This window comes from Oncorhynchus masou, chromosome 11 (genome assembly GCF_036934945.1).
Source record: "Oncorhynchus masou masou isolate Uvic2021 chromosome 11, UVic_Omas_1.1, whole genome shotgun sequence".
Classification (NCBI taxonomy): Eukaryota; Metazoa; Chordata; class Actinopteri; order Salmoniformes; family Salmonidae; genus Oncorhynchus; species Oncorhynchus masou.
The window spans coordinates 26,296,660-26,309,692 of NC_088222.1; the positions used below are offsets into that span (position 1 = coordinate 26,296,660).

At 42.5% G+C, this 13,033-nt stretch overlaps 1 protein-coding gene across 1 annotated transcript in view; it reads right to left on the reverse strand.

Annotated features, from left to right (window-relative positions):
* Positions 1-3,623: 3,623 nt before the first annotated feature.
* The window catches only part of LOC135548385 (unconventional myosin-XVIIIa-like), a 102,648-nt gene continuing 93,238 nt past the window's right edge, over positions 3,624-13,033 (reverse strand). The window contains exon 40 of the mRNA XM_064977925.1: positions 3,624-6,622. Coding sequence (XP_064833997.1) covers positions 6,520-6,622 — 103 coding nt within the window. The 3' untranslated portion in view covers positions 3,624-6,519. The remainder of the gene's footprint in view (positions 6,623-13,033) is intronic.

Genomic DNA, 13,033 nt, shown 5'->3' on the forward strand with positions numbered 1-13,033 from the left:
GTGTTGCAGTTCCTGACACAAACCGGTGTGCCTGGCACCTACTACCATACCCCGTTCAAATGCACTTAAATATTCTGTCTTGCCCATTCACCCTCTGAATGGCACACTTGCACAATCCATGTCTCAATTGTCTCAAGGCTTAAAATATTTTTTTTACCCGTCTCCTCCCCTTCATCTACTCTGATTGAAGTGGATTTAACAGGTGACATCAATAAGGGATCAAAGCTTTCACTTGGTCAGTTTATGTCATGGAAAGAGCAGGTGCTGTTAGTGTTTTGTATACTCAGTGTATATCGATGTGTCTCTGATGCCGTCCCTCTTCTCTGATTCTCTGCAGGGCGTGCAATATCAAGTGCGCCTATAGGCTATTTAGTGTGGTCACAATCAAATGATACATAGCCTTTAGGCTATGAAGTGTATGCTCGGAGAAGCACAGACCAAAGTTTTATTTCTAAGATAGCTGCTGGGATGGTGTCAATAAAATGAGGCTGCATTATACACTGCAATGGATATTCCAACCCTGAGCCCAGGCCTGCTCTGGCTGATCAAAACCTTTTTTGTATGCTGCCTAACCAATGGCTGTGCTGTGTAGTTCTATGGTGGCAGTTCAGGAGGTGAGTCAAAGGCTTCTTCTGAAAATAACTTTGATTCGGCCTCATCCCCAAAACGCCTAAAGCCTATGTTCTGTTCAGTTTGAGAAAGAGAGTGTGAAGATGAGGAGGAAGACCGGAGGTCAACTTTGATAGTTTTTAATCAAATAAATTATCGTAGTAGCAAGCTATGTTTCTTGCCTATGATGTAGGCCTATTTATCAGAGTTATTGACCTCACAATAAACCAGATTCAAGTAAACTTGCAGTGCCTTCAGAAAGTATTCATACCTTGACTTATTCCACATTTTGTTGTGTTACAGCCTGAATTCAAAACGGATTACATAGATGTTTTTCTCTCACCCATCAGAAATCTCATTTACATAAGTATTCACACCCCTGAGTCAATACTTTGTAGCACCACATTTGGCAGCGATTACAGCTGAGAGTCTTTCTGGGTGTCTCTAAGAGCTTTCCAAGCCTGGATTGTGCAACATTTGCCCATTATTCTTTTCAAAATTCTTCAAGCTCTGTCAAATTGGTTATTGATCATTGCTAGACAACCATTTTCAGGTCTTGCCATACATTTTCAAGTAGGTTTATATCAAAACTGTAACTAGGCCACTCAGGAACATTCACTGTCTTCTTGATAAGCAACTCCAGTGTAGATTTGGCCTTGTATTTTAGGTTATTGTCCTGCTGAAAGGTGAATTTATCTCCCAGTGTTTGATGGAAAGCAGACTGAACCAGGTTTTCCTCTAGGATTTTGCCTGTGCTTAGCTCAATTCCGTTTATTTTTCATCCTGAACCCCCCCCCAGTCCTTAACGATTACAGGCATACCCATAACATAATGCAGCCACTACTATGCTTGACAATATGGAGAGTGGTACTCAGTAATGTGTTGTAATCAGGAAAATAAGTTAATTGCTTTTCAACATTTTTAGCAGTGTTACTTCAATGCCTTGTTGCAAACAGGATACATGTTTTGGAATATTTGTATTCTGTACAGGGTTCCTTTTTTCCCTCTGTCATTTAGGTTAGTATTTTGGAGTAACTACAATGATGTTGATCCATCCTCAGTTTTCTCCTATCACAGCCATTAAACTCTGTTTCAAAGTCACCGTTGGCCTCATGGTGAAATCCTTGAGCAGTTTCCTGTCAACTGAGTTAATTAAGAAGGACGCCTGTATCTTTGTAGTGACTGGGTAGATCAGTGACACAAATGTAATATCCAGGCTGTAACACAACATGTGGAAAAAGGGGTGTGAATACTCTGTACATTGTGATGCTGAAACTTGAAGCAGCAGCTGCAGCACAATCAATCAGAAATGGACAGCTCATTGTGCTGAAAGTAGGCATATTCGAACAGGCATCATTCATTTCTAACAAGAGGGCTTTGCGTTGATGCCTATTCCTTCCTATTTAAGAAATGAGGTAGGCTTACCTACGCAGGCTATATGCTGCGATATACATATATTTGTCGTTCAATTCCTCCACCCACCATGTACTCTTTAAATAACAGCCCTTCACTGACAGGGATGTAGGCGAAGTTAAAACCAAGACTGAGAGGGTAAGCCATAGGCCTAACTTTTAAAGAAAATGGATAGAGAAAAACACAGGACTACCCCTTGTTAGCTTAAGATAAGAAAATAAAACTGATCTGATTATAAAAAGTCACTTATAACAGCTCTTTGGTCCGTGATGCTTTATGCTAGAAACAAGCTGTATAATACCCAGGAAAGATGTGACCGATACATATGGATATATTCGAGTTTGTTTATTTGCCATTCAGAGGCTGAGCTACAACCTTCTATAGCCGAGGAGATTTTATTTTGCTTGGGAAGTAATCTAATTCTGTCATTATCAATTGATTAAGCTATTCACTTTCTGTACAGTAGATGCTTAAACCAAGACAGCTTTCAGGGAAACACCTGTGCCTTCTCTGGTTGGGTTAAGCCACAGAAGAAGAGTAGTCAGCAGTTAAATATGACATTTTTCTGGTAGGCCTACTCTGTCTGGGGTGGAAAGGTAGGCCTAACTTTTGAAAGTACCATGCTCAGATTTCTAATGATGGCAAATAATTAAATCTGTGACAACTGGGGCCAGTTTCATTGCAAACACACACTGACTTGGCGTTGGAAAAATATGGTAAGATGAACACATTGGCCCATGTCTCGGCCCATTCTTAGCCTTTAATTTCAGTAATTTGTGTGGTATTAAAAAGGATTTGCTAATATGTAAAATTACAGAATTGCATGAAATGTTAATGAAAGTGTTTTTTCCCCTCTGACCTGTAAATACGATGATAGATTAATGCAGTGCTTTTACTATAACTGCTCTTGCCCATGGTGGTCTGCGAACCCACGACCATGTGGCCAGCAGCCCTGTGCAAAATTCCTGCATTGCCATGTAATGCTTAAAGGACAAAAAAAACTTTCTAAAACTGTACATACTCTGGTGTGTCCAAGAAGTGAGGGTAAACGGTAGAAATATTTTCTGCTATCCACTTTATGTTTTCATCATTATTTGGGGTATATTTGGGGAGGGTCACTTACTTTAAGTGTTCAGGGAGGGTTTAGGTCAAATATATTTTTCTGAAAGGAGGGCCATCCATTTTCATTTCAGAGTGGTCTGATTTTCTCCATGTAACCCTTATAATAAATACACGGTCACTCCCTTAGTCTTACATTTCGTTTACCGGTATAAGCGAGTTGCACAGTTCGTTAACAACACGGCAGTGAGTGTGAGCAGTGTTCAGAGATTTGCTGCAGTTGTGTCTGGTTGTATTTATTCATTTCAATAAAGTCTTTGTTTTCCCTCTCCTCTCCAGGGGAAAGATGGATGGTATGATCAAGTGATGTGCTTGACAGAAATGGATTTTTCTCATCTCAAGTGCATCAGTAAAATGGTCCGGCTGTTGCCAATAAATAGCTCATCCTTATTTCCATCCAAACCTTTATGATGAATTCACTTACAAACTATAACTGTATTACCATTCCACCACGCAATAACAAGACACAATGTTACTGTAAACAAACACCTGCATTTATTTACATTAAAACTAAAGCAAAAATAATTCCTATCACAAGTGGTAAATTGTTCAATAATGAAAATAAACAAACCAGTTTGAAAAGCTATGATGAATCATAATCATTTCAAACATTGTATATATTATGTGTGTAAAACCAAAAATGCAAACATACATTTTATTTAACAAATCACTACTCAGAAGCATTGACATCAAATTATCCTATGTTCCGTATTCATATTTTTATCGAATGCATAGAAAAACAGGAAATGGGAAAAGATATGCAGAGTTAAGCTCCCAATGAGAAGATATGCAAAATAGTCTGTCCCACACACTTTAAACATTTCCTTCTAATGCACATGAACAGACAGGAGCAATGGAGATATGGACACATGAAAACACACTTGTGGACATAGAGATACATAATTCCATATTTACGACTGAAAATGCATAAGGTTAAACTAAAGGATATCATTGTCACTCAGTGAGGCCAAATTCGTTCCATGAAATTAGAGCCTTTTGCATCCCTTTAATATTTTAAGTAGAAACTGTGCACCAATATTACATTTTTAAAATACTTATATTCATTTAAGTGCCCTTTAATATAGATCACATGGAGAATTCAATAAATCAGATTTTAAAATGATGAAAAATGTTTTTTCATCATTTCGACATGTCCCTTAACCCTCTTAATCCCAACATTTCTCCCGTGTTCACCATTGTGGTTAAGCCCTAGTTATTTTGTTGCTTTGACAAAAAGCTATTTCTGAAGAATAATATTTATTTCATTTGATTAATGATTTGTTTACATCTGTCCCTCATTTTAAAAGGAGAGGTTATTTTTTACAACCAAATCTCTATTTCAAAATAAAGAAAACACCAACATTGTGTCTTAATAGGGTGTTGGGCCACCACAAGCTGCCTGAAAAGCTCTTCTACGAGGGGCTGGAACTTCCTGTGGAGAAGCTACCAATGCTTTCAATAGACTACATGCTTTGTATCACCCATTTACAAAGCGGTATCGATCGAGTCGCAACAAATTGGAATAAAACATTGCGGAAAAGGTTCGGAATGACAATTTCATGTGTACAACATCTAAAGACCTGTATCACTATACTGAGAGCTTTGATGTTTCGAAAAGGACATATTTCAGTGTTTTTGGAGCCTTTGTTTATGTGTTTTGTTGGCCCACATACTACACAACGAGGATGAGTGATTTGCTGTTTGGAGTAAGTTTCTCAAAAACATGTGAAATCACAAAAAGTTGTCTGGACCTTTTTGAGATTTGGTTGTAAAAAATAAAAATGGGTCTCCTTTATGGTCAACCCTGCTATGTGAACTGAACTCTCATTTTAATGTGGTGAAAATATTCATTTTTATATATTTTCTTCTAAAAGAAACATTGAACATCTAATAGTAAAATCCTAGTGGAAAAGCAGGTGAGCTGGTTCTATTTTCAGCCATGTTCTGGTGTTTTGTGGTGGAAAAGTGAACTGGTTGAACATAACATGTCAACTCCGTTACCGTAAGGTAGACAGAATAGACATTTAACAATGATACTTTTTTGTGAAGCTTACTTTCAATTGCGCCTCCCTGTTTCCCGTCTTGAGACAGGAAAACATGTTTTTTATGAAGGCGCATGTGCTCTTTATGACAGAATTTTAAAATGAGGTGTTACACTACTCAAAAGGCACCCAATTAGTTGAACGACACATCTATATCCTACATGAGACAATTCATCCAGGGATTATATCAGACCTTCTGTTGCAAACATGCTGCCCCCCCCCCCCCATGAGGGACAGGGGGATTATAGCACTATGACAATTTGCCTCATAAAACCCCTTTTTCCCCCTTGATATCCAGTGCATGTATATCTTGATAGCTAAAGAAAGAGAACAAGATCCCTAGAAAGCCCCCGTCATAGCAGATAGTAAATGCAATCCCTTTGAAAACCAACAGAATGACAGGAAGAAACAAAATGCATGGAGCAGCTTCAAACGAGCCAGACCAAAACCATTCCAGCATGAACTACTATATGCAAATGTACCAGACCCAACGCATATGACATAAAGCCCTATCCCTTCACAGCAGCTCTCTCTCCCATTCTCTAAGAACCATTAAAAATCAAAACAGTATTGAAGCAAGTTAAATACTTGTCTTTCTTTCTTCTATACACTGATATTGGCTAAATATCCCTTGAAGCGCAAGAGCAGACAGTCCAAACACATGTTGAGGAGACAAGTGCATTTCTAAGTGGTAAGGAGGATATGCTGGAGTGTCAGGCATATGGACTTGCAGTGAGAAGTCAGGTTGTAGGGAGACAGCCTGATACAGTCATTTGAATAAATCACAAGCTCTCCAGCCCTCAAACAGAGATGACAACAGGAGCTTAAAGATGCACTCCGGGATCCAAATTCATAACATATTGCACAAATTGGATTCATAACATATGACATTATGACGTACTACCCAAAAAACAGGGAACACTTTCGGCTCGTGAGCACCACTTTCAAAACTACTGGCTGAAATGGTACAAAAGTATGAGAAAGCCTATGAAAAGCAGATGCAATCTTAAAGTCAGTGGTGATAAACCTCTATATCACTTCAAAGCTGTAGAGCTCAGGTGGAAAATATGTTGTGAGAGATGTGAGAGATTGTTCTTTTCAAAGCTCTTAGTCGCAAGTGAAAATGGCTATAACATGTTTTATTTCAATAGAAGCTGTATGTGCACTCTGACTTTCCCCTGCTCTTGCCTCTGGTGCTCGCTAGCATTGCTCACTGACGTTCATATGAGGATGGTATGGGGGAGGGGTATTATGAGCATATAAAGGATGGTACATCCGTCTCTGGTATGTACGTGTAGGTTGGTGGTTAAAGAGCGAGATGTAGCATTAGTCTCTGTTACGCTGTGGTCAGCATTGCATCATCGTCACTTTCCTTCCCGGAGTGTCTGCTGGAACCCCTCTCCTTCTCTACACTGAGGTGTCTCCGGTACAGAGGACGGCTGTGGGAGGAGAGAGGAGAAAGAGAGGGCTTTATAAAGGAGAAACACTGCTGAACTGAACCCTGGCTGAAAACTACAGGTGCTTGAGATCTGTAGAGGTCACAGGACACATATCAAGCTTCCTCCAGAGGTCAAGGCCAGGGACAGCAGTATAAGCTGCTCCAATAGCAGTGCAGCACAATGACCCTTTCCACTGTGTCAATCAATAGTGCAGCAAAGATCATGCAGGGATGCCAAGGGCCAAACAATCCAAAACACCGGATTTCAAGGTCAGAACATATGCCTTTCTCTGGAAGCTTCGTAACAGCCATATGGTGAGGTGGAAGGATAGAGTGAAAATAGAAAAGGTTTAAGGTTAGCATGGTTAAAGATCAGTCTTCCATAACCCTGCTTCAGGGCTAAAGTAAAGCATCCATTTTTACTTTGAACAACATAATGAAATAAGAACAAAGCAGTGGCACAGTAAATATACTAAGCTGGGTAACATCACCTCTATAGTCAGTGACTCTGCCCACATTTCTATTATTATTATTATCCTGCTGTTAAAGAAACTGACCTACTGTATCGTTAATCTAGCATATTAAAGACATGGTGGCTATATGCAGTAATCGGTGTTCATGTAGGTGTACAGTTATGTCTTGTTGAGGCCTGGAGGGAGCACATTTAAAGTGGTCGTGCTTGATGGATGGTTGTGTACCAGGGATTGTGCTGTACTGCAGTCATTAATCACATGGACACCTAGCTGTCTACTAGTTTGTACATTCAAAACATCACGATGCACCACGTTCAGGGAGAAATCTCTATTTACATGCAGACAATTATGTGTCCCAGTTTATATGCTTAGAGATGGGGAACCTTATGCCAAAGTATGTTTCATCTAAGCAATTGTCATGAGTCATCATTACTCCTCAAAAAGAAATGCATTATTCTGTGGTATTTCATATCTACCTGGACCCAGACCGAGTGGATAAACACTTAGTTACATTTTAGCAGACGCTCTTACCCACAGCGACTTACAGGAGCAATTAGGGTTAAGAGCTTTCCTCAAGAGCACAGACATTTTTTACCTCGTCAGCTCAGAGACTCGAACCAGCGACCTTTCGTTTACTGGCCCAATGCTCTTAACATTCTGTTTATTCTTTTGTTTATCTGTCAGCCCCAGCCACGAACTCAGGCTCTGTGTGTAGTTAACCACCCTCTCTGCCCATTCATCACCATTTTACCTGTTGTTGTTTTAGCTGATTAGCTGTTGTTGTCTCACCCGTTGTCTTAGCTAGCTCTACAAATCAACACCTATGATTACTTTATGCCTCGCTGTATGTCTCTGTCATATGTCAATATGCCTTGCATACTGTTGTTTAGGTTAGTTATCATTGTTTTAGTTTACAATGGAGCCCCGAGTTCCACTCATTATACTTCTGATACCTCCTTCGTCCCACCTCCCACACGTGGTGACCTCACTCATTATAATCAGCTTATCCAGAGATACAACCTCTCTTATCCTCACTCAGTGCCTGGGCGTACCGCCGCTGTACCCGCACCCCACCATACCAGTCTGCACATTACGCCCTGAATCTATTCTATCACACCCAGAAATCTGCTCCTTTTATTCTTTGTCCACAATGCTCTTGGTGACCAGTTTTGATAGCCTTTAGCCGTACCCTCATCCTACTCATCCTCTGTTCCTCAGGTGATGTGGAAGTAAACCCAGGCCCTGCGTGTCCCCAGGCACCCTCATTTGTTGTCATCTGTGATCGAAAAAAACATTGGTTTCATGCATGTCAACATCAGAAGCCTCCTCCATAAGTTTGTGCTAAAGCAGTGAGTAAAACACTCTGCCAACCCTGATGTCCTTGCCGTGTCTGAATCCTGGCTTAGTAAGGTCACCAACAATTCTGAGATTTCCATACCCAGCTACAACATTTTCCGTCAAGATAGAACTGCCAAAGGAGGAGTTGCAATCTACTGCAGATATAGCCTGCAAAGTAATGTCATACTTTCCAGGTCCATACCCAAACAGTTCAAACTTCTAATTTTAAAAATGAACCTCTCCAGAAAGTCTCTCACTGTTTACGCCTGCTATCGACCCCCCACAGCTCCCAGCTGTGCCCTGGACACCATTTGTGAATTGATCGCCCCTCATCTAGCTTCAGAGTTTGTTCTGTTAGGTGACCTAAACTGGGATATGTTTAACACCCCACTGTTAAACGCTCCCTTAACACCTCACGGTTAAACACTCCCTAAAACACTTCTACGAGCAGGCCTTCCTCATCGACCTGGCCCGGGTATCCTGGAAGGATATTGATCTCATCCCGTCAGTCGAGGATGCCTGGTCATTCTTTAAAAGTAATTTCCTTACCATCGTAGATAAGCATGCCCTGTTAACAAAATGCAGAACCAAGAACAGATATAACCCATGGTTCACTCCAGACCTGACTGCCCTTGACCAGCACAAAAACATCCCGTGGCGGACTGCAATAACATCGACTAGTCCCCACGATGTGCACATGTTGAGGGAAGTCAGGAAAGCAAAGGCTAGCTTTTTCAAGCAGAAATTCGCATCCTGTAGCTCCAACTCCAAAAACATTTGGGACACTAACGTCCATGGAGAACAAGAGCACCTCCTCCCAGCTGCCCACTGCACTGAGGCTAGGTAACACGGTCACCACTGATAAATCCATGATAAACATTTCAATAAGCATTTCTCAACGGCTGGCAATGCCTTCCTCCTGGCTACTCCAACCCCGGCAAACACGTTAGTGTCCCTTGCAGCTACTCGCCCAAGCCTCCCCAGCTTCTCCTTCACCCAAATCCAGACAGTAGACATTCTGAAAGAGCTGCAAAACCTGGGCCAGTACAAATCAGCTGGGCGAGACAATCTGGACCATCTCTTTCTAAAACTATCCGCCGCCATGGTTGCAACCCCTATTACCAGCCTGTTCAACCTCTTTCATATCGTCTGAGATCCCTAAAGATTGGAAAGCTGCCGCGGTCATCCCCCTCTTCATAGGGGGTGACACCCTAGACCCAAACTGTTACAGACCTATATCCATCCTGCCCTGCCTGAATAAAGCCTTCGAAAGCCAAGTTAATAAACAGATCACTGACCATTTTGAATCCCACCGTACCTTCTCCGCTGTGCAATCCGGCTTCCGAGCCGGTCATGTGTGCACATCAGCCACGCTCAAGGTACTAAACGATATCATAACCGCCATCAATAAAAGACAGTACTGTGCAGCAGTCTTCATCGACCTGGCCAAGGCTTTCGACTGTGTCAATCACCGTATTCTTATTGGCAGACTCAATAGCCTTGGTTTTTCTAATGACTGCCTTGCCTGGTTCACCAACTACTTTGCAGACAGAGTTCAGTGTGTCAAATCGGCAGTCTCTGTGGGAGTCTCTGTGGGGTACCACAGGGTTCAATTCTCAGGCCGACTCTTTTCTCTGTGTTTATCAATGTTGCTCTTGCTGCTGGTGATTCTCTTATCTCCCTCTATGCAGACAACACCATTCTGTATACTTCTGGTCCTTCATTGGACACTGTGCTAACAAACCTCCAAACAAGCTTCAATTCCATACAACACTCCTTCCGAGGCCTCCAACTGCTCTAAAAACGCTAGTAAAACCAAATGTATGCTTTTCAACCGTTCGCTGCCCGCACCCGCCTGCCCGACGAGCATCACCACCCTGGACGGTTCCGACCGAGAATATGTGGACAACTATAAATACCTAGGTGTTTGGCTAGACTGTAAACTCTCCTTCCAGACTCATATTAATCATCTCCAATCCAAAATCAAATCTAGAATTGGCTTTCTATTTCGCAACAAAGCCTCCTTCACTCACGCCGCCAAACTTACCCTAGTAAAACTGACTATCCTACTGATCCTCGACTTCAGCGATGTCATCTACAAAATAGCTTCCAATACTCAGCAAACTGGATGCAGTTTATCACAGTGCCATCCGTTTTGTCACTAAAGCACCTTATACCACCCACCACTGCGACCTGTATGCTATAGTCGGCTGGCCCTCGCTACATATTCGTCGCCAGACCCACTGGCTTCAGGTCGTCTATAAGTCTATGCTAGGTAAAGCTCCGCCTTATCTCAGTTCACTGGTCACGATAACACCCACCCGTAGCACACGTTCCAGTAGGTGTATCTCACTGATCATCCCCAAAGCAAACACCTCATTTGGTCACCTTTCCATCCAGTTCTCTGCTGCCAGTGATGGGAACTAATTGCAAAAATCGCTGAAGTTGGAGACTTATTTCCCTCACCACTATCTGAGCAACTAACTGATCGCTGCAGCTGTACATAGTCCATCTGTAAATAGCCCACCCAATCTATCTACCTCGTCCCAATACTGTTTTTATTTAAATTTACTTTTCTGATCTTTTGCACACCAGTATCTCTACTTGCACATCATCATCTGCTCATTTATCCCTCCAGTGTTAATATGCTAAATTGTAATTATTCGCTCCTATGGCCTATTTATTGCCAACCTCCTCATGCCTTTGGCACACACTGTATATAGACTTTCTTTTTTCTACTGTGTCATTGACTTGTTTATTTTTTACTCCATGTGTAACTGTGTTATTGTCTGTGTCACACTGCTTTGCTTTATTTTGGCCAGGTCGCAGTTGCAAATGAGAACTTGTTCTCAACTAGCCTACCTGGTTAAATAAAGGCGAAATAAAAATAAATAAATGAAACTGATAGGCCGTTATTGTAAAATAAGAATTTGTTCTTAACCGACTTGCCTGGTTAAATAAAACATTTAAACTGCTAGGCTACCTGCCGCTAGGCTACCTTCAAGTTCATACCTGGCATGAACTTCAACTTGTCAAATTAATAAATACGTAATCAAACAAGGTTAACATGTTAATAATGTTGCTATAAAGTCAACAGATTTGGTTAGAGTCACACCATGCTTTCACTCCATTCCCAGGCATAACCTACTGTAGGCCAGGGGCTTTAGCAACTATCAGACTTGTAGAAATACTTAAAATCACTGTGCTGTCCATCCTTTTCTTCTTCTTGGGGTCTCTGTTCAGCGCTCTCTTCCTCATCTGAGGCTGGACCTCTCTTCACACTGTTGGCGCTGCTGTAGGAGTCAGTTGAAGCCGAGCTGGAGGAAGTAGGAGGACTCCTCCTCCTTCCTGGAGTCTTTGCTGGACTTCTTGCCATTTGTCTTGGAGTCGTCTTGAGTCCGAGGAGCTCTTCTTCTTGGCCTTTCCTCTGCGGGAGCTGGAGCTGCTGGAAGACCTGGTGTTTTAGTCCACCACCGAGCCAGACACTGAGCGACGCACACTGGAAAATACCGCCCAGACCCTCATCCTTCTTCACGACTCACACTAGTGATGCTGCTAATGGTGGTCATAATATCATCATCCATGTTCGGCATGCTGGGGGCCAGGAAGGACACCTTTGAGTCCTTGTCAAAGTCAGGGCTGGGTGGGGCCCAGCAGCACTCCAGACCCTTCCTGGTCCTGCTGGTGGCCTCAGAGTAGGCCTGGGAGATGACCGAGCAATGGTCATCATCTTGGGACTTGTTTTATTTTAAGAGCTGACCAACATGCTGTCGTCCTAGTCTGTGGACTTAGACTTGGCTTAGTGTTAGAGTTTACTTAAACTTGGCCTTGCGTAGGAAGGTGCGGTCCGGGGTATTCTGAAGAGGCAGCTCTCACCCCCTTGGCATCCGATGGAGTCTTTCAGGTTGGAGCACTTCCTGTAGCTAGGAAACTCATCGCAGACACCGACCTGCTGTCTACTTCCTTGCGCCCTCCTTTTATCTCCTTACCGTCTTTCCCTTCCTTTGCATCTACATCCACTGCATTTCTGAGAGGCCATGAGGAGGGTGTAGGAAACATGGACACCATGGAAACAATCAACAGAGATACATGAAAGAAACAGATAGAGAACAGATGGGAATTTAGAGACTTGAGAGAGAAATGATGAAATTGAAGCGAGTCTAACAAGGAAAGTTAGGTTGTGAGTCGATCTGCTAAAGCTCATCAAAGAAAGCAGGTATATACGGGGCTAACCTGTTCTGTCTGCCAGGGGGAGGAGATGTATTCATCTCAGGCAGAGCAGAGAGAGGGGCCATTTAGCAGACATGCCAGCTGGCCATGGGCCACTTCAATAAACCTGACAGGCAGCACAGCGCCTGCTTTCCTCTGCCTGCTGTCATTAGAGGGATGATAGGGAGGCAGAGAGAGATGACACCTAATCTCATGAAATACTTACCCTTCCATTCCACCCTGCCTCAGGTAATCCTGGGCTCTTTAGCTCTCAGCAGGGTAAAGGCATATAGCATGGGAATGAGGAAGCCTGCACTGCTCTATCAGGGACCAGCCAGAAATAAGGGGGGTGATATCATAATGAAGTGCCTGAGGACTGGGGAGGCTAATAA